The sequence below is a fragment of the Diadema antillarum genome, unplaced genomic scaffold, assembly GCF_040938485.1.
Source record: "Diadema antillarum isolate AM-2024a unplaced genomic scaffold, OU_Dant_1.0 seq00000226_RagTag, whole genome shotgun sequence".
In the NCBI taxonomy this organism is placed as follows: Eukaryota; Metazoa; Echinodermata; class Echinoidea; order Diadematoida; family Diadematidae; genus Diadema; species Diadema antillarum.
Genome location: NW_027271278.1, coordinates 681,488 through 702,406, shown reverse-complemented (window position 1 = coordinate 702,406; position 20,919 = coordinate 681,488). Strand labels below are relative to the sequence as shown.

Here is a 20,919-nt window from a genome sequence, read left to right as displayed (position 1 = left end):
ATAGCTAGCTGATCTTTTTTTTAATGCGTATTGGTTCAAATGTCAAACTTCAGCGGCATTTTATGGCATTTGTGTGTAACACTGCAAAGAACCCTTTTCTCTCGTTGTGACTCATCCATTTTTGTCGAGCCCAGCAGAGGTGAGGGGAAACTAAGGGATCGCCTGTGGCGTCTGTCCGTCCGTCGTCTTTCCGTAATGCCATAAAAACTTGAATAAGTCTGTACTCTGGGTTTCAATTTGAATCAAACTTGGAGGGAAGAGTGGTCATACAAAGTTTTACCTTTTATAAAGTATGAAGGTCACCTCAAGGTTAAAGGTCACAGGCAGGGGTCAATGAACTTTTAGGGCCCAATGTTAAGTTTTTAGGGCGCGTTTCGATTATAGCCCATAACTTTTGATCCGTAAGAGTATTTGTGACCAAACTTAGAAAGTAGATGTACCTTGGGGAGTTGATGGTCACCACAAGGTCAAAGGTCACAGGCAGGGGTCAATGAACTTTTAGGGCCCAATGTTAAGTTTTTAGGGCGCGTTTCAATTATGGGTCATAACTTTTGATCCAAAAGTCCGTGTGTGACTAAACTTGGGTGGTAGATGTCCCTCGGGGAGTTGATGGTCACCACAAGGTCAAAGGTCACAGGCAGGGGTCAATGAACTTTAAGGGCCCAATGTTAAGTTTTTAGGGCGCGTTTCGATTATGGACCATAACTTTTGATCCGTAAGTGTATTTGTGACCAAACTTGGATGGTAGATGTACCTTGGGGAGTTGATGGTCACCACAAGGTCAAAGGTCACAGGCAGGGGTCAATGAACTTTTAGGGCCCAATGTACTGTGCATTTAATTATGACTCCTAACTTTTGATCCTTAGGTCCATTTGTGAACAAGATAAAAAAAAGGTGTTGTACGTTTGTGGGCGAGACACATTACGGTACTTGCCTTGTTTGTTTATGTGCTTGTTTGTAATGCTGCCCTTAGTACCTGCCTGTTACATGGTCAAACATGATATAGTATGCAGTATAATAGTATGCAAATATACCAGGCCTGAGAGGCTCTGATTGGAACTATGTGCATTAGGTGACTTCAGTAGCACTCATTTTCTAAGGGGCACAGCCTCAAAGAAAATGATGCTACTGAAATCACCGAAGGCACATGGTTTTACCAGAACCTCTCAAAATGGCCTGATTTATTTGCCTTATCCCTCCCAATGGATTTCAAGAGTAGCAGCAAAGTAAAGTGGGTGGTTTACTGATCTAAAGTCATCTTTTTTTCCCTTTTTTTTCACGCTCAAAATTACAATGTGAAAGTGTATGCATCGACTGTGTGGTGCCCTTTATCTTGCATAGCGTAGATGTTACACGTTTGGTGGGAAACCGGACTGTGACGTGATGTCTCATGCGCATTATTCGCTTGTGACAAGAGTGTTGTGCGTGTGTTTAGCAAGTATTTCCATGGCTGTGTGATATAGTTTTTTACTATTTCCCTAGGGAGAATAGTAAAAACGCTGACGGGACAAGGATTTTCATGGTAGTAATATGTTTTGTCTTTTTCGGTGCTCTCGACCAATTAGAGGACTAGAAATGATTTGTGAGGGATGTAATGTTGACTATGCTGTTTATTTTTCAGGTTGTTTATTTAAAGGAAATTTATTAGTGTGTCCAGCTCTTTGCCGATTCAACAACATGCAAAAATATCATGATCCCCACATGACTGCAGATGTGCACATGTACATTACTCTGTTGATTATTGTATTCCACAATTGCAAAGTCAAAGTGAATATTTAAAGAAAGTTACATTTGGCAAAAATTCATATATGCTGTGTGTATGCCAGAATCTTGGAAATAACAAAATATAAGACTTTTGCTCATTCCTCAGCAGGGAATGCAACAAGAGAAAAGAGAAAATTCTTACGATGTCTGCAGTACCGCGGATGAATTTGAGAAAATTATACATAGTTTTGATACTGACGTCATAAAATGGACCAATTTAACAGCAGCAGATGACATGTCACAGCTAAAACACTAATCATAAGTGCATTCATTGTTACTGAAGAAAAGGTTGAATTACTTCGAATTATGCTAAATGTGATATTCTCTGAAAGAAGGGGTGGCACAGAACGATACTATGCCAGTGCCCAGCTTAGAAACCATCACTGGAAAGACTTATTCTAAGATTTTTGAAATGCAAGGGCCATCATATTTTTTGCATTTGAAAAGTATGTGTATATATGTGTAACAAGGAATGGAGTGAATGTGAATGAACAGCAAACCACCCAGCATGGCAGTGTGGCTGATTGCAATTGTAGCAAGGCCGAGTGAATGCTGACAATGACTTTTGCTGAAGTGTTCGGGGCTGGCAAGTGCCTGAGAGACAGGAATATCACCTATTATTTAAAAGATTGTTGTTACTGTTGATTTTTTAAAAGCAGATTATTCAAGTGACACAGAAAAGTGCTTTATTCACTTTGCATTGGTATGGCATTTGTTGCGGCTAGATATCAATAAAATGCTCACCAAGGAAAACAGTTCCACCTTTGAACCTGTGCATTGTCTATAGGATGTAGTCTTCTTTTGCTTGCTGATTCCATTCAGTGACATCACAAATATCAGACATGTTCGGTGAGTTTCGATAGGTTTTTCAAAATAGAAAGGAGAACGGTATTCTCCTCACTTTATGTTGCACACATCTTTTCTGTGAGGTCAGGAATTGTAATAACTCGGGCTGGCTTAAACTATATTTGCATTTTCATTACATATCTTTGACTAGACAAACCACTCATGAAACTTTTGGGGAAGTTCTGATTTGGAAAAAAAAAATAAACCTGCTAAATATTTCGCATACTTTATACTCTTGAATAGCCCTTTTGTTTCATGGGAGATTATATGGTACTGCAGAGATTATGTAGTGACCTTGGGGAGTCACTACTGTTGCATGGCAATGCATAGCGTATTTCTAGTTGTTATTGTTATTTGTTTTGTATGCGGTATTATTCTGTGATAAGCATGCAAAGGTCATTCTCTTCTCTCTTGATCAAATCACTACTGCATGATGGCAGATGTTGTAATTTTGCCGCTAATATACTCAACCATTAGGCCTGACACAGTCCCGTTGCACAGGGGCCTGGGAATTGGGTGAAAAACTAATATTTGCCCATAACGTAATAAGTCACTTTGAGATGTGTATGTACCTGAAACTACTGCTAACGAAACAAACCAGTGAACTTAGCTCCCTGCTCTTATCTTAGGCAAAGAGGATGGAAGATAATTTTTCCCAAAATATTTGTTGCAGTGGCATTTAGCATGAAAAATGACACACATTTGCAGGGGCGGATCCAGGAATTCTGTAAAGGGGGGGCGTGACTAATATTTCTGGTGCCACTTCCGGGTTTCATTTCATTGTTTTTCTTTTTATTTCTTTTGTTTTTTACGAAAAATAAAGGGGGGGGGGTGTGCGCCAGTTGCGCCCCCCTCTGGATCCGCCACTGCATTTGTCTGTTTGCTTAGTGCAACTATTAACAAACAAATCTTTGACCGAGAGTGATCAAGCAAGCTAATCAGGGGCACAGTTTGATCTGGCTTTGGTCAGAGCTTGCATGCAGATATTATTGGAGCAGTTGCATTTAGTAGATATGGGGCTTTTACACCCGGGTTTGTTTTGGTTTCTACATGCGCCTTGAGCAAAGTAATGGAAATGCAGTCAAGAAATTGCCAATTGCACTGAGCTGCCTTATGATGTGAGTAGTAAATGATGAAAAAATGTTTATCTTTTAATTTATCACTGCATTTATCCAAGATAGCTTCCTTCTTAGTTCACAGTTTCCCCTTATGTCACTTTAAATCAAATTCTTTGACCAACAACTGATAACATGAAGGTTCACCATTTTGAGCAATGTTTGAAAAAATGTTTGAGATATCACATTTGGTACATATGTGTAGGTCAGATGTATCACAAAACATCCTGCCATGTAAACATTTTGCAATAAAACCTAAAATGTAAGTAGATACCACTATTTTTGTCAATAAACCTTAACTATATGGTTTAGTGTAGAAACAGTTTTATTATATTACATTTTGTATATTTTAAGTACTTAAAATAAATACCGATTCAAATTTTTAAAGTGGTTGTTTCTGTCTCAAACTTACATTTTAGAACTATTTTGAAGGACTATAGCTGTTTTTGTTTCATCTGTAAATGGTAAATTATGCCTTTAATGTGATGACTTTTACGTCAGAGTTGTGTATCAACTTCCATCCAGTTTGAATGATATGACAGCAGTATATATGGTGTGCATGTGATGGCTCTCACATATAGCATTGAGCAAGCGTACAAGAAGAATCTACTTAACTTAAAATAGAAAAAAGAAATAAATTTCTTTTGACTTAAAACACTTTCCATGACAGAAGTGTCACTTGAGTACAATATTATCTTCCATCCTTTGAAAAATCTTCGATAGAATTCGTACAGATTAGTCGAAGTTAACTCTGTCAAAATGATTTGTCTTAGGCTAAAACTTCAAATGGACAGTTTGTTGTTATTTGTTTTGGTAGTTTACTTGCTTTTGCTTATCTGTTTATATGATATATTGTATTGTATGTATGTTGGATATACATATACAGTATACATTTTTATGCTTTTTGTTGATTTAATTTGGCTTTAATGGCTGACCTAAGTAAGGCTTTTGTTTGTCCCAGGGAGGTGGTCAAGTGTTTACATGATTCCCAATTTTAAGTTGTGGTTTGTTTCACTGTCTCTTTATTGGACATTAAAGCCAAATCAGTGATGACCTCCACGATAAAGTGGGGCACATTGTAAGTCTGTGCTCAGTGATATAAAAGAAATAAAGATAAGACCATAATTGACATATTATCAGTTTAAAGGCTCAAGGTTTACAATCGTTCCAAATTTATATCATTACTGGCCAACTATCTCTGTTTGTCTCTCTCTCTCCTCTTTATCTCTTCTCTCTTTTTCTTTTCTCTCTTTCTCTCTATTATATATCTCTCTATATATATATATATCTGTCTCTATCTCTCTCTCTCCCTCTCAATCTCTCTATATGTTCTTATGTATTGACTCCCTGAAGTTTTATTGCTCTCTCTTCCATATCTTCCACCAAGTCTTGTTCATTTTGGCAATTCCTTCAGCTTTATCTCCCTGTGTTTATTTCACAGTCCCACCCCCCCCCATGAGGTAATGTGTTTGGCATGATATTTCTCTCTTCTCTTTTTTTTTCTCGCACTCCTGTCTTATAAAAAAAGTGCAGTCTCACCTGTCTAGAGTGGCCAACCGAGGGAGACGATAAAAACGGATGTTGTAGACAGGCTTTTTAACATGGCTTTTATCTTGGGGGGTGGGGGGATTTTTCTTTTCAATTTTTTTTTTTATTCCAGTATATGGCAGGTGGCCATTGTAGGCAGGTGGTCACTAAGGCAGTATTACTGTATTGACTATAACTTTGCTGACTAAAGCTGCTTTCCAATCACAGACTGTCAAAAATTAAATCTGAATGCTTTCTTTCTTTTGATCTTGAATACCACAACAGAGTCAATAATCCAGGGCCCTGTTTTATCGAAAGATAAAATCAATTTTAACCCATTGAGGACGAGTCCCGAGTATAATCGGACAAGCATGCGGGAAATGCGTTTTGTAGCAAAAGCAAACCGTCCTCAACGGGTTAAATGTCCTTACCTCACTGGCTGCCATAGACTTACAGTTGAAATCAACCATGTGATAAATTCTAACTCTTCATAAAATAGGGCCCAGAACATTTCCTGTATCAAGCCTATACAATGCTTTACCCTCATCACAGTTTGAAATTAATGTACTAGTGGTCTGAATGTGAGCAAATTCTTGAGATGTTTGCATGTAATGTAGAGTTTTGTTGTGTCAGTTGTCTTCAAGATATCATCATGAGTTTTATACCACCTTGTGGACTGAATGTTGATATTTCATCAGGTGGTGAGAAACACACAGGAGGTGGGCGTGAGTCTGGCAGTGATGCATGGAAACAGTACATGAGGCGGTCAACATGGTGAGTTCAACAAACTTTTACACACTGAGCACACATACTGTTGTCTACAGTGTGATGCTTACAAGGGTGTTGTGCTAACTGGCACACTGCCCTCTGAAATGGGATTTATCTCTCATGCAAAGTCTGTGTGTTGATCTAGAGTCTCTCTCCCTTCCTATCATTCTCTCTTCCTTCTTTCTTTCTCTCTCTCTCCTGAAGGTGACCTATCTCAGTGTGTCGGCAGTCTAAATATGGAAACATGTAGCTTACAAGTTACACAATCTTCATCTAACGGACTGACCTTATGCAATTCATTTTTAGTGCAAAGAAGTTGATGTCATCATACATTGTAGAGTAGACATCATCAGTTCCTTGGCTTAGTCAATGGACTTTGGAAAACCTTTCAAACTTTTAATAAGCAGTGACACTTCGTGGGTATCCAGCCACTTTAGATTTAAGGGCTTGCCAGTGAAAATCTTCAACTATATGGATATCTGATCACTGAAATTGGTATCATTTTCCTATTCTTGTCATATAAAAGCATTACCTATCCAATCAGTGCATGTCCTCTGAAAAATCAATGTGAACACTTCATGCATCGATTGAATTTATTTCTATGAAGATTGTTTTGTAAACATCAAAGAAACATTTAAAAAAAAAAATCTATGTAAGCTCAATTTTTTTCCTGTCTTTAGTTTTAGTAAATACAAAAAAATAAAGAAGTTGTACAAAAACAATGTAAGTTATTTAAAGGGATGGTATTACATTATTGATGGAGATGAGAATTGGGCTTTTAACTTTTTGTGAGATACCAAGAAATCACTTATGATATAGTACAGAACATACCATTTGAAGAGGAATTCAAAGTTTATTTGATGAAAATCGGGTTTGGAATTACTGAAACATCCAAAAACAAAGTAAAACAAAGCGATCATAAGAAAGTGTGGGTTCCACACTTCATTAGAATCACTCTTTTTTTTGATATCTCAGCCATTTCAAAACCAATTTTCATCAAATAAACGTTGAATTCCTCATAGAATTACATGCTATCTCATATTTCATAAGAGGTTTCTCATTATCTCACCAAAAGATGTTAGAAACCTGAAATTAGGTCTCAAGCAAAACAATACGATCCCTTTAAAGAGTGAGGATAACACAAGTTCAGGAGAATTTATGATAATTATAATGCAAAATAAAGGTAATATGTTTTTACCTACAGTCTAGTTACCACACCATTATTATTGAGATTCATATACCACATACCAGGAAGAAAACCCCCACTCAATTCTATATCTCAGTTGAATCATAGTGTAGAAAGGAAATTATTGTTGTAATTCCAGTAAAATTATACCTGTTTCTTTTATACAGTTATCAATGCAATACAAGTTTGCTGGCAATACACTGGGGAGTACTTATTTTGTACTATATTGTGCAATAGTGTATATTGCAGGATGGTTCACGAGGGGTTTCAGCATGTCGCTTCAACGTGTTCAAATTCTTTTGCAGCTTTCTCAAAAGCCAGCAACATGCTATGCAACAACCTCAAGAATTTGCAATAAAATTAATCTCAAATTAGAATGTATTCAAACATGTGAGAAACTTGTGCATATTGCATACTACATGCTTGTGATGTGCGCTCTGCGCACATACAATTTCTGCAATATTCTCAGATTCTGAGCTGGCAACATGCGCAAATTTCAAGTTGTGGACCACCCTAAATTGTGCTTGTTGTACATACAGTACTCTGTATGTTACCATGCCAAAAGAGCTCCTCGTGCCATTGCCAGGGTACATGTGTAACTTGAAAATAGATGAAGCCACAGAATATTTCATGAATGTGATGCTGCATCACAAAACCACCAAAACGTTGCTTGACACAATTTATTGTTAAGGGAAGATTTGGAAAGAGAAGACTCTATTAAAGATTAAAGTAACATATGACTCAATGCAAACAGACTTTCCTAGTCCAGTATTCTAAAATGATCAAAAGAAAGTACATCCTCTGGAAAAGTGTTCACCAAGAAACAAGGCTTTGACATTTAAACACTACATCTCATCTAGTGGTGCTCTGTGCAATGAATGGAACAAAACACAGGATTCTAAACTCATCAGCAACTATTTCAAAGGGACTGTCAGATTAAGCTGATATTTTGCACACTCATTAAAGTGCATTCTATTCATGGCATAAATACCAACTTTGAAAGAAAAAACATTATCTTCTTCCTTTTTTTTAAGAATTGAAAAAGGAACACTTGGGCATACCTAATCATGCCAAAAAACAAACAAACAACAAAAACATAAAACTGAATTGTTTTGGAAAAATGCAAAAAAAGAAAACATTTCCATTTATTGTGGAGTCCCAAAATTTGGATCATATTGAGAAAAAAAAATGTGTCTTTCAGAAAATTAAAAGAGACCAGGTTTGCTCACTTCACCTATGAGGCCTCTTGTAAAATTGGTATATATTTATATGCTATTTTCTGCTGGTTTTGTGATACATGGTAACATGTAATAAGTCTGGAGAAGATAATTGAAAATATATCTCTAATCTCAGTTGTATAAGGATTTGTGCCTCAGTACACATTGTGGGTAAGGCCGTAATGCCGTAGGCATGGTTCCAACTTTGATGACATCATACAGGATTTGTAGTGAGTTGATACGATCTTTTCTGGGGGCAGTATGTGGCATGTGTCTACACAGTGGTTGTCAGGACTGCCTCTATGGAGTCTAAAGACAAGTCAAAAGACAAGTCAAACATTGGCAGCTCACTTGTTTGATTTAGTCACTCCTCATATGGGCTTGGTTGGGAGAATAAATCACATGGCAAACAGCTGATGCAGAGTTGAATGAACTTTCCCATTCCTTGCAGTGTGTGTATGTGTGTGTGTGTGTGTGTGTGTGTGTGTGTGTGTGTGTGTGTGTGTGTGTGTGTGTGCATGCATGTGTGAAAATGAGAGGGAGGGAGAGAGAGATTGCAAATATCCCAGGAAGGAAAAATAGGTTAAATACTGTAAAAGTGGTTTCTTTCGTGGTGGTTTTATTTTCGCGCTTTTCGCGCTTTGAGGTTGAACAGCAAATTTGATATCCTGTGAAAATGTTTTTAAACTTGCCACTTGTTACAATACTATTGCGCACATGCACACACGAAGACTCCGCACATTGAGTGTATTGATGGTCAACACACACACAGTGATACCGCGCAATGTAGGTACAAGCATGTTATAAAGTACTCGAGAGACGGGATTTTAGGTAAGCCTGCATTTGATTTTGATTTCTACTTAAAAAGTAAAAGAATAATTGGATTATACATTGTACTTTGGGTTTTCATGTACAAGATAGAACAGTTTTTGCCAACTGTGAATTCACAGATTTTGCAGACCGCGAATTTAAACACACCCGAAAACGTTGGCACCAATGGAAACCGCGAAAGTATCTGTATGCGAAAGAAACCACTTTTACAGTACTGTAGTGTGTTGTACAAATGCTGATCAGTGAACAGTGTTCAAGGTGAATGATCTGAGAGGCATGTTTTCAGAGAAAAAGAGAGGCAATATGTGCAAGCAGCTGGCCTGCGCTGTATAAAAAAAGTGATGCTTTAATAGGGCTCATTCACTGCTGTTTCAAAGAAATCAACTTCAGCTGGCTGTCAGGCTGTGCATTTTATTTCTAAATGTGTAACTTAAACCGTTGAGGATGGGCTAATTTTGCTACAACACGCATTTTGCTACAACACGCATTTCTCATAGACCCCTGCCCGAGTGTACTCGGGACTCCTCCTCAACGGGTTAATGTAACATGGTACTTTTTTACTTTTATATCTAGACTTATGTTATTAGTGAGTCACTGGCAGGACTTTGTACTTGTGATTTTTGACTGTTAAAAACCTCTGTAAGACCATGGCACTATGTTTGTAGCTCCATGGTAAAATATTTCCTTCTTGAACATACAGTACATACATACAATGTACTTTATAAAGTGATTTCAACTTACCTTTCCTTCAATTTTGTATTACCAGGCAGAGTGGCATGCTAATGTGTTATATGTGTTATGTCTATCATTTCCCCTGCAGCACTGTCAACTACAGCAAGGAGCTCCCTCTTGCCCAGGGGGTGAAGTTCGAGTAGACGTGGACACACAGCCCCTATTCATCTGACACACATAATGCAATTATGCTGCAGAGAGAACGGCAAACACTCTGCTCAGTTCATTGTGCAGGAGTTTAAGGAATAACACAGAAGGAGAATGTGTGAGCTAGGGAGAGAAGGATGAGAAGAAATATCTGGAGGAGGAGAAAAAAAAAGGAATGTGAACATAGACTGATTAAGAAATATTGGTACAGTAAATGCAGACAAGGCTGATAGTTTAAGAAAGTGAAAACCATTGAAATCTAGAACTGGAGTGAAAAGAGACTGAAACTTGGCTGAAGATGTGATATATGGAATGAGGCCAATCATTAATCTTCTATCATGAAGTTTTATAGTTCTGCTCACCTGGACATTGTACATTAATCATTCAAGTTCTTTATTTCTAAGAGGAGTCTGCAGAGTGCAGATAAGCCTCTTATTTCTTTTTCGTAGTGGTGGTTGTCAAACAGCCGTTTATCTTTGTTTTAGATGCTTTTCCACAATACTTTCTTCTTGTTTTGTTTCGAGTGTGTGGTAGGGAGGCTTGGCGTATTATGGTCTTCAACTTGGTTGATAGGTGTATGTAATATTTTCTGTCAGAAAAGAAAAAAGCTTTTGGCATACCCACTCTTGAGTCACAGATCTGGATGTTTTATCATTACGGCAGGGTGGCCCTGTACTTATGAACATTTTTAGGATCTTTATGGCTTGCAACGAGGCACAAAAGAACTTCTGTAAGAAATAACTGTAAGCAGCATCATATTTCTGTTACATTTACCACCATGTCAGACAGAATTTTCTCTCGATTAATCATGCCAAAAACTTGTTTTAGATAGTCTATCTATTTGTTTGCCTTTTAGTGGAATACATGCCAATTTTGACTTTGCCGACAAGACATTTTTTTTTTAAATCCTTATGCTTTCATGTGTGAAAAGAGCAATTCTGCCAATAGTAAAGACGTAAGGCATATTACAATGGAAAGTATTCACGTATCTTCAGAATTTTAAAGTTAACTTTTTAAAGAGATACTGTAAGTTGACAGAATGCTATTTACTTTCTGGTTTTTATGGTTTTATTGCTGTGGGTGCAAAATCTTCTGTTCTCATCATTATCACTGTCAAAAAAGAGAAAGGAATCCGTGATTAGAATTATTTTCTCTTTCCCCCACAACTGTGCTTTGCTGTTAGGCACAGCTACTGGAAGGCCTTCTTCACTGGCACAAATGCATGTACTGTATGTGGAAACTAACAGCCACCATGAAGAGATAACCTAATCCTCTTACTCCTGACTATGTCACCATGATGAACTGAGCCACATTGTTATGCTTGAGAGGCCTGGCTAGCTTTGAATACAGTCAGATCAAGTTTTGAGGAATTACAAAATATGAATGCAGACAAAAAGCTTGGCAAGTTGCACCTAAATGCCTGAGCACATAAAGGGTTGAGTACTTGTATTTGACTTTCACCGACACGCAGTAAAAGAACTCACAATGGAAATATTTACCACAAATGCGTAAGAAGGTATGTCTTTATTTTGATAAAGTATGTCTTTATTTGGTGAATGAACAACATGTCATTTAAGAACCCATGATGAAAATATTTACCACAAATGGGTAAAAAAGTATGTCTTTATTTTGATGAATATGAAAGAACCACACACAGTACACATGTATAAGAACCCATAATGAACATTTTGATTACATTTGGGCCCAAAAGATATCCCATTATTTTGATGAATGTGAAAGAAAAAGCATGCAAATGTCCAAATGAAGTGACATCTGTAAAAGGCTTTGAATGATTTTGGTTCTAGAGTTTCTTCTAAAATAGCCTTGTAAAGGTATTGATCAGGTATTTGTTGTGAATTTTAATTACTTTCATGTCAAAAGTGGGCATAAACTGAAAAAAAAATTGCTGCCAGTAACTCAGAGTGCCATGCTTTTTTAGAGATGCATCATAATTTGCATGATCATGAATTTTTGTCAAATTGAATGTCTTAAAGGCATATTATCATGTTTGTGAATAAACATTTATTTTCTTCCTACCAAGATGTTGATTCTGTATTCTTGATTAAAGTTGATCATCACATGAGTACACGTATTGAAATGCCAATGTGTCAGAGTGCATAATCAGACACTGCACAGTAAACTTTACTTATTTCATCTTCTTGGAGTCAGCTTGTATTGTGGCATATGTACATGCCATCAAAGTGCAAAGAAATTTTGCTTGTGAGAAAATGTTATGCTGAGCATGTTGTAGATGTTCCCTTTTTTTTTTTCAATTCAGTTCAATTGAATTGAATTGAAAAAAAAGGGAACATTTTGTTCCCTTCAAGCGTGCATGAAACTTTTTCTTGCCAATTCAAGGGACGGCAGTATTGATAATCTTGGATTTTACTGTCCTCATGATTACAACATGATCACAGAGGTTACTATTCTCACCCATAACCATACTACTGTACACACATACACTCACACTCCTCGATACACACATGACAAAATAGGTGTATGTATGAGTATGATCTGCCTGCCTGGATGTAAAAATAATAGATATTGAACAAGAAGGTAATTTCCTTCAATGTATACACCTTATAGACACAAGTTCCTTGATTCACAACCATAATTCTTCTCTTTACATGATCTGATTAAATTATTTAGAAACTTTTGTAATTCATCATAATTTGGGGTGGGATGGGTGCTAGACACACAGTCACGCAACAATGAAATCTTGTTTTGTTTTGGTTTTGGTTTTTTGCAATTTACATAATCAACGTATAATATATATTGTGTACTGTTCTGATTGAAAATTTGTCAAATAGTCCACTTGAAGTGTACACCAAATCACTGAAATTCAATAAAAGAAAAAAAAAACACCAAACAAACAAGAAACAAAATTTCCCTTTTACTTCTGTTGGAAGGGGATACCCCTTCCACATGTTTCCCCACCCGAATGCTGCGCGGTGATATTAGATTTTGAGCGTTAAATGAGAAAGTCACACAAGAATTAGAAAAAAAAAAGTCATTTGTTTTTGTTTTCGTTTGTTGTTGTTGTTTGTTTGTGTTTTGTTTTTGTTTTTTGTTTTTTTTTTGTTTTTGTTTTTTTTTTTTGGGGGGGGGGGCAATTTTACAAAATAGCCAATGTATAATCTTACTTCCTTGAAAAATTTCCAGGTATCTCATTCAATGTGTGAACCACATATTCGTTGAATATTAACTCTACAATAATGCAAAAGCTCCCTCGTGTGAGAAGAGGGAGATACCACTTCCCATACCCTCCCTCTGCTCGGTCGCTACGCTTAGCTGTTAATTTGAAGTATTTTGAGTAGTTTAGTAAATCGCGCAGCAATTTAAGATTTTTTTTTCTTTGCTAATTAGATGAAATAACTAATTTATTGTCCTACTTAATTGATAGAAGATATTCCAAGTACCAGGGCCAAGTACATAATTATGTATGTCACCCAAAACGTGAGCCTAGTTGAATTTCAATTTTTAAAATGCCAAAGCTTCCTCGTAGGGATGGGAAATACCCCCTCCTACCCCCCCCCCCCCCCATATATACAATGTATATTAAAAAGAAAATGGAGCATTTTCTTGCCCCTCCCCCTGAGACGTCAGGTTCTATTTTTGTCACTTCTTTTCGCATTTAGGATCTGTAACACCTACAGACTATTGGCTACGCACTCTACTTTATTTTGCACTCGCTCAAAAGTCGACATTGTTCTTTCATTAGCTCTTGTCCACACCCCACCCCAACCTCGACAATAGCCGTACTCGGTTATGAAACCAATTAGCCCGGACTTCGACCCCAAGGTATCAAGTACCGATTGCATTGGCTCATGGCATGTGATTAAGTGTTGAAATAACAGGGTTGAGGAGATATGTAAGTTTGGCATAAAATGCAATTCAATACACTGTATTTCCAGTAAATACCGTGTTGCAATTATCATGGTAACGTTCATGAACTGGGTTCTTACACGTCTGGTTGCTGCATGGAGCAGTGTTTATCTAAAAATAGCGAATTACCAGAACAGCAACAACAACAACAAAACAAAGAACAAAGGTATAATAATACTAATGAAAATTTTCGCAGTTTATGCAATGAATTAAAGTCTTCCTCTTGACCTTTGTCATAAAGATAATTCTGCATGCATGTGCCACCATATTTCGTGTAGTATGAAGCACTTCTTATAGATTCTGTCAAATTTCAAAATTCTATTAGTAGGGCGTACTTGCCTGCGCAAAGTTGTGTTCATCAAGTTGAATATAAGAGGGGCGCACCGGGCGCGCGCCCCTCTTTAATTTTCTGAAAGATTTGATTTTTCAGAAAATTCTGAAATTCGCCTTTCAACCGATGAAACCCGGAAGGGGCACCAGAAATATACAGGTGTATATATATATTTTTTCGTCGCCCTTTACGAAAATCCTGGATCCGCCCCTGATGATTATTACATGTACTGTATTATCATTACTACAACATAATTCCACCATCAATGTTATCGTCATTCTTGCACGCCAATCCGAATATAAAACACTAGAAACCGTACAGCGTTACATCAGACGAGGAAATTGAGTCTGGTTTTCACTATAGGCACACTCTAAATACTTAATAATTATTAAGCAAATCAGACCTAACTAATAATGATGACTAATCTTGAAACCATACCTGCGACTCTGCACGGAATGACACAGTTCAATTCTTCATTTTCCTCCATTATTCTTAGCCTTTATTGATCTTTTGGGCTTAAAAAATGTTATAGAGATCATAGGTATATTTTTGTAACTGCATTCATGTTTTTTTTAATGTGTATTATTTGTGTTTTGTTTTTATTGTTACATGGAAGAGCATTTTACGCATGAATGACAACTTGTTCATTTCTGCAATTTTTACTTTTGTGCCTTGGAAGAGAATAACAAAGGCATTCACTCATGCGTAAATTTTCCCTTTTTATGGACTTACCAAGTTGATAGCCAATTAAATTACCTTTCACATGATACATAATACATTAATATTTTGCCAAAAATTCTATGAAAAATATAAACTCAAAAAAGTGTTTACCTTCTTTTTTTGCTGAGTGTATTTCAATATACATGAATACGAACACGTTGGATGTTAAACATGGATCTATCATTCGTGATGACTGCCGTGCATGTGCATGATATGTGTATGATACTCGTTCTCATTCACGTGTAATCTATTCACATGTTCATTCTATTAATTCCGCCGATCACTACCACGTCAACTGCCGTTTATATTTATCTATTTATGAAGCTAGCTATTAATCTATTATCTGTCCGTCATGTTTCTGTTTAATTATAGCCAGTAGCTCAACCTGTGAGATTAAAAACAAGTTCAGAAATATTTCGGTATCGACTTGTCTTATAGGATTTGAGTCAAACTGAAACGAACGCTTCGTCGTAACAATTTGCCCACGAGCCAATGAGAAGAGAACATAAAGTGAAACAGATCTAAAATATGATTTATCTCTCATGATCTCCCATCTCTGACTCTCATCCGGTCATGTGTCGACATATCCCGTGTGGAATGTCATTTACAGAATATCGTCATTTGACACTGCACACATCTACAGTATAGCGACTGGACAGGCATGTTTATTTCATGGAGTAATTACAAGCTTTTATTTCTGTCAACAAGCTATTGTCGATTGCAAATCATATATTGTAAAACTCGGTAAACACAAAATGATGAAAATAAAAAGGACCCAAAATGAATAAGAAAATAAAAATAGACAAAGGGAAGCATTGACTACAGTCGCAGGTCTGCTTATCATTATAAGGTCGTTCATTATTTGGATAAGTGTGGTCAAGTGCAATCAGAAATGCGTCCTTGCGACAATCTAGATGAGTGATAGAAGAATATTTTATATTTGTTATATTCTCTTCATATTTAGTACTGTTTTGATAGTACTGTTGAGAGTCTATTTGACGTGCAATGGGAAACTGTTATTTCGCGATCAATTTGGTAAAATATTGAACTTGGAAATGTTTTCCTTTCGATATGGGAGTCGTGCCAATTGATGTTGACCTGTCTTGAACAATGTCAAGAGGAAGGGCTCAGGATTATCTAAGCTGGTAATTAAAAATGATGCTCCAGGGGAACAATACAATTATTACAAAAGCATGTGACATAGATTATACGTATACAGGGCCTACTACAGTATTATAATTATATTTATATATCAAACAGTAACCATTTCTTTATTTCCTTTTTTCCCTTTTATTCAGTTCGTTCAATGCTGTCTATGTCGATATCATGTTAACCCGCAATGACCGGTAAGAGGGTTTCTGTGCACATTCTAGATACCGGTAATGAAGAACGTTGATCCGCCCTCTGAATAAACAAAGCACTGAACGCCTTTTTCGCGGTCACACATTACACACACACACACACACTCAATCACACATACAAATACCGTCCTTGTGAAGCTCAGAGCCTAATAGCCGTTCGCATACATGCAGATCTACCTTGTTAATAAATAACTTAGCATATCTAAGTTCAGATAGGAAGATGTAAGTCGTCAATTGTCCAATATATTCTTATTAACTGAGTGGTCTCGCGTCATTGTTCCTTGTAGGCCTGTGCAAGTCAGTTCAATCAAATCTAGTCTCATCTTCTGTACGTGTCGAGCAGCCTACATCGTAATTATTTGATGTACAGCTTTAATTTGAACGCTCAGCTGTTTGAGGAAAGACGTGATCAATTGACTTTCTCTACATTATTGTTATCACATTTCCACAGGGCGCGCAACTTGCCTATCACTTTCGTCCTTAAGTTTTTCGTATCGCATATAGATTTCATCTGAGGATTAGGACGGCCTGAGACTCCTTGCGCATAATATGATTAGTTTCCAAAAGAGATTTTCTTAACGTGCTCGCTTGATCCCTCATCTGAAGTTATTTCACAGCAATGACGAACGCGAACGCCAAGATTGACTCAGCTGCTAATAACGTCAACAGTACTGACAAGTCCGTCAAGGAAGCATGGCCTACGGAAGACACGACGCACAGTGAAGAATGTCAAGCGATGGAAAAGATTCCTTTAACCTCCGAGGAGAAAGTAAAAGAGCCTCTCCGTGTCATTTTGTGGACTGCCCCTAGATCCCTCTCCACAGCTTTTGAGCGATGCATGACGATGGTGCCGAATTCGAAGATCTTCAACGAAATGTATGCCGCAGCGTACCTTCTGGGACCTAATCGTCAAAAACAGTGGTGGCCAAAGTTGACTCCAAAGCATTCGTTCAAATACTGCAAGACGCGGCTCGAGAGGGATCTTTCCGAATATGATTTTGTCTTTGCCAAGGATTTCGCCCTCGGCATGCATGAACATACCGACATGCTACCGAAGGGTTACCAGCATACATTCCTCATTAGGCATCCGCAAAAGATGTTCACATCTCTTCGGAAAACGCTCTGCGCATCGAAGCTTATCAAATATCTTAGTTTGGGTGGAAAGATTCAGAGATGTTTTCCGGGCAAGGGGTACTTCTATCAGGACATGTGGGAGCTGTACCAATATCTGACAAAGCAAGAAGATCAGCCTGTTCCAATCATCCTTGACGCAGATGATATCATCAGAGACCCTGAAACCATGATTAGAAAGTATTGTGAAAGCATCGGTCTCACTTTCCAGCCAGAAATTTTGAAGTGGAACAAAGCGGAGCTGTCCGAGCTTCCGTGGGAAGGTGCAAAGATCTTCAGGGCGGCAAACTGGTTGATCGGCTACTACAACAACGCGCTCAGGAGTACGGGCTTTGTAAGGAAAGATCGAAGCAGTTCGGCGGGAGCGAGAACCACTTCGCCAACAGACGCACGAGATGCTGCCGACAGGACGGGCCAAGTACCAGCTGCTGAGGGAAACAAAGACGATATCAAGGTCTCGGACATGACATCGACTGACCAGGCACCTGGGGAGCAGAACGGGAACAATAGTGATAGACAAAATAGTCCTGCTGTCAGGGATACACATACTACTTCCCTTGATCCACCCGATATTGATTACACGGTGTCCATGCATCCTGATGTCTTGTATGCAGTCGAGTATAGCATGCCGTTCTACAAAGAGTTGTATTCTAGAAGAATTGTACTCGACAAGGTGGCTCGTATACCCACCTGCTGATGAACAGTTAGTCTTTGCAATAATGCCATGGACAATTATCCCTGATTTCGTGCAATTATGGTCTCACAGACTCAGTACATATTGACTGATATATTTTCATGGATATATAGGATGACGCTGTGTATAATCAGAGATAGAAGATGGTTTGATTATGAATATACTTTACCTTCATTCAAAACTTAACTTTCGAGTAAAACCTAAACGCCTGAGAGATTAGCTTAGCAAAGGACTTTGTAAGCCTTTGCGAAACGGGATATGATTGTAGGCCTGTGCGAAACGAGGTATGATTCTATTCTTTATTGAAGCGAGGATGAGAACACCGTGAGGTCTTCCTATATCTTTGCAGAAGAATCATATACCTTGTGGCTTCTCATGTTAATTTATTCACGACTACAGCTGTATACGACGCTACTCCTGGTAGACTGTAAATTATTTTATAAAGTATTTATGACGGACGAAATATTTAGACAAGAAGTAGCGTTTCATGTTATTGCACTGGGCATTGTCGCTTGTTGTGTTAAGACATAGCAGAGCTGTCAAAATGAAATGGCGATGATACACGAGGCTTTTGTCGCTTTTGTGATGTTTCTTTGACTCGCACCATTCAGAGTGATAATTTATTTTAATCTCTGAAATATTTGAAACCACAACAATGCCGCTTAGATGATATTAGTTCGCCTACCGACGTAATTTTAGGATCCTTCGTTTACCCCGTTTTAAGAGTGTGTGCAAAGTATTTTACGGGTAGAAAGTTTTGATTGATGATGTATTCCACGTGAAATGTATCATCTAAACCGTATCATTCTAACATTATTTTAACTCTCAATGTGAATATGGCCATATAGATTTAATGCAGCAAAAGTTTCTCGTCAGCATTCAATTGACATATCACTCAAAGATACCTTATTCATGAATTTCAGGAAATTCAATATCTAGCTTTGTTCAACCACATCTGTACTAGAAATTATATTGCGCACTGATTAATGTAATAGAACTACAAGCGCATATGAAGTTTGCAACACCCACAGGGATCTTGAACAAGCAGTCACTTGATGTGACTGTGAAATGTCTCCTATTAATTCGAAAATCTTGTTAAATCTGTAATTCGGGGTCATGAAATGTCAGTTATGCCTTCATAATTACGATACACTTGCTCTGAGCGAACATGTAAGGAAGTCGCAGTAGTGTATGTGCATGTAAATCTCGAACTTGTTTTTGCTGGTCTTTATCTCTAGGTTTATTAGATATCTGCGTTGGATTGTACAATGTCCCTCCGCTTTATATGAAATTCTTAAGAAGTGATGTAAGCATACTTCTTAAACAAAATTGTCAGGGAATGACATCTGTTCGGCTTCACGAAATGGCAAGAGTATAACATCACTTTACTTCGGTTTTATTGGTTGATAGAATGAGCACCCCTTAAGTTAATTCTTGGAAAGATCTCTTACAACCAAGGGTTCTTAGTGCTCGTCTAACCTTAATCAATGAAATATGTTTCTTCGATATTCTCGTAAAATTTTAATCATAGGTGAAGAAAGACATCATGTACTATTTCATCCGGGTTTGAATAGCTGTGAATGAACGTGATAAGGACGGTAAACATTCACACTAAAGAGGGCTGTTTCACCTTTTATAGAACAAAACAGAACTTGTCTAATAACCTATTACGCCCGCACCCCACCTCTCCAATATTATTCGTAATGTAAGCCGAGAATGTTCTAGTTTACGGTTATGTCCCGTAGGGAGACAAGAGTCTTTTCAGTCCCTGCTTGTTTCCTGAAGAGTTATGAATGCTTTTAAGCTTTACCTTGCCATATGATAATTTCTCTCTTTTTCTTCACAATATCAGGCAAAACTCAGACAAAAGTTTTAACTTTCGCAGTAAAAACTTTGCTTATATTTCGATCACTTGGAACGCATATCAGTCGAGTAAACTAATATTTAACAACATTCTGTTTTTTCATTTAGGTGGTAATGTCATAAATTATGTTGAATCCAATGACGCAGAATCGTTAAATGACTCTCAGTTAGGTGGATTTCCACTTCTGAGATGACAGCGATTACTACCATGAGGAAAGAGAGAAGTGAATCCATTTTCATTACCTCCAAGAGACTAATATGAGAATTAGTCGCTGTTTTCTCTCTTTCTGAATATCGTTGTTTGTTTGTTTGTTTGTTTAGAATTCTGTCGAATCGATATCTTGGACTGTATTCGCATGAGCTCTTAATTCTGAATTAAACTAAACCTATTTTTCACATACATCTATTGTTTCTTGTCATTACTTCGTGGAAGGCCAGATCGAGTTGACTTGTTCGAGTGGATATGCATGTGGATATGCTTTTTCGAAGAATATTGAATCAATATTGAATGCATTGAAACCTACATAGTTCCGTTTTCATAAATTCATCATAGATTAACCGATGTGATTCGTTGTATCGTGTGATAGATAAACCGATTCACCAATCATTCAATGGCTCATACTCGGAGCCATTTTCCGAAAACTAATTCATTTACTAGAGAACATAATTTGGATGAAATAACCCTTCCGAAAGGTACTTAGGTACCACGTCGTGTTGGTGTTTTTTTCATGATTTTATCTCAATTGAATTCATAGCAGTTTTTCTTCACATACACTGTCAACGTTTCAGCATTTCAGTTGA

General features: G+C 37.5%; 1 protein-coding gene across 1 annotated transcript in view; it reads left to right on the top strand.

The window, feature by feature from the left end:
- The window catches only part of LOC139729225 (alpha-aminoadipic semialdehyde dehydrogenase-like), a 52,084-nt gene extending 39,923 nt beyond the window's left edge, over window positions 1-12,161 (top strand). The window contains exons 17-18 of the mRNA XM_071640158.1: window positions 5,951-6,026; window positions 10,075-12,161. Coding sequence (XP_071496259.1) covers window positions 5,951-6,026; window positions 10,075-10,129 — 131 coding nt within the window. The 3' untranslated portion in view covers window positions 10,130-12,161. The remainder of the gene's footprint in view (window positions 1-5,950; window positions 6,027-10,074) is intronic.
- Window positions 12,162-20,919: the final 8,758 nt, after the last annotated feature.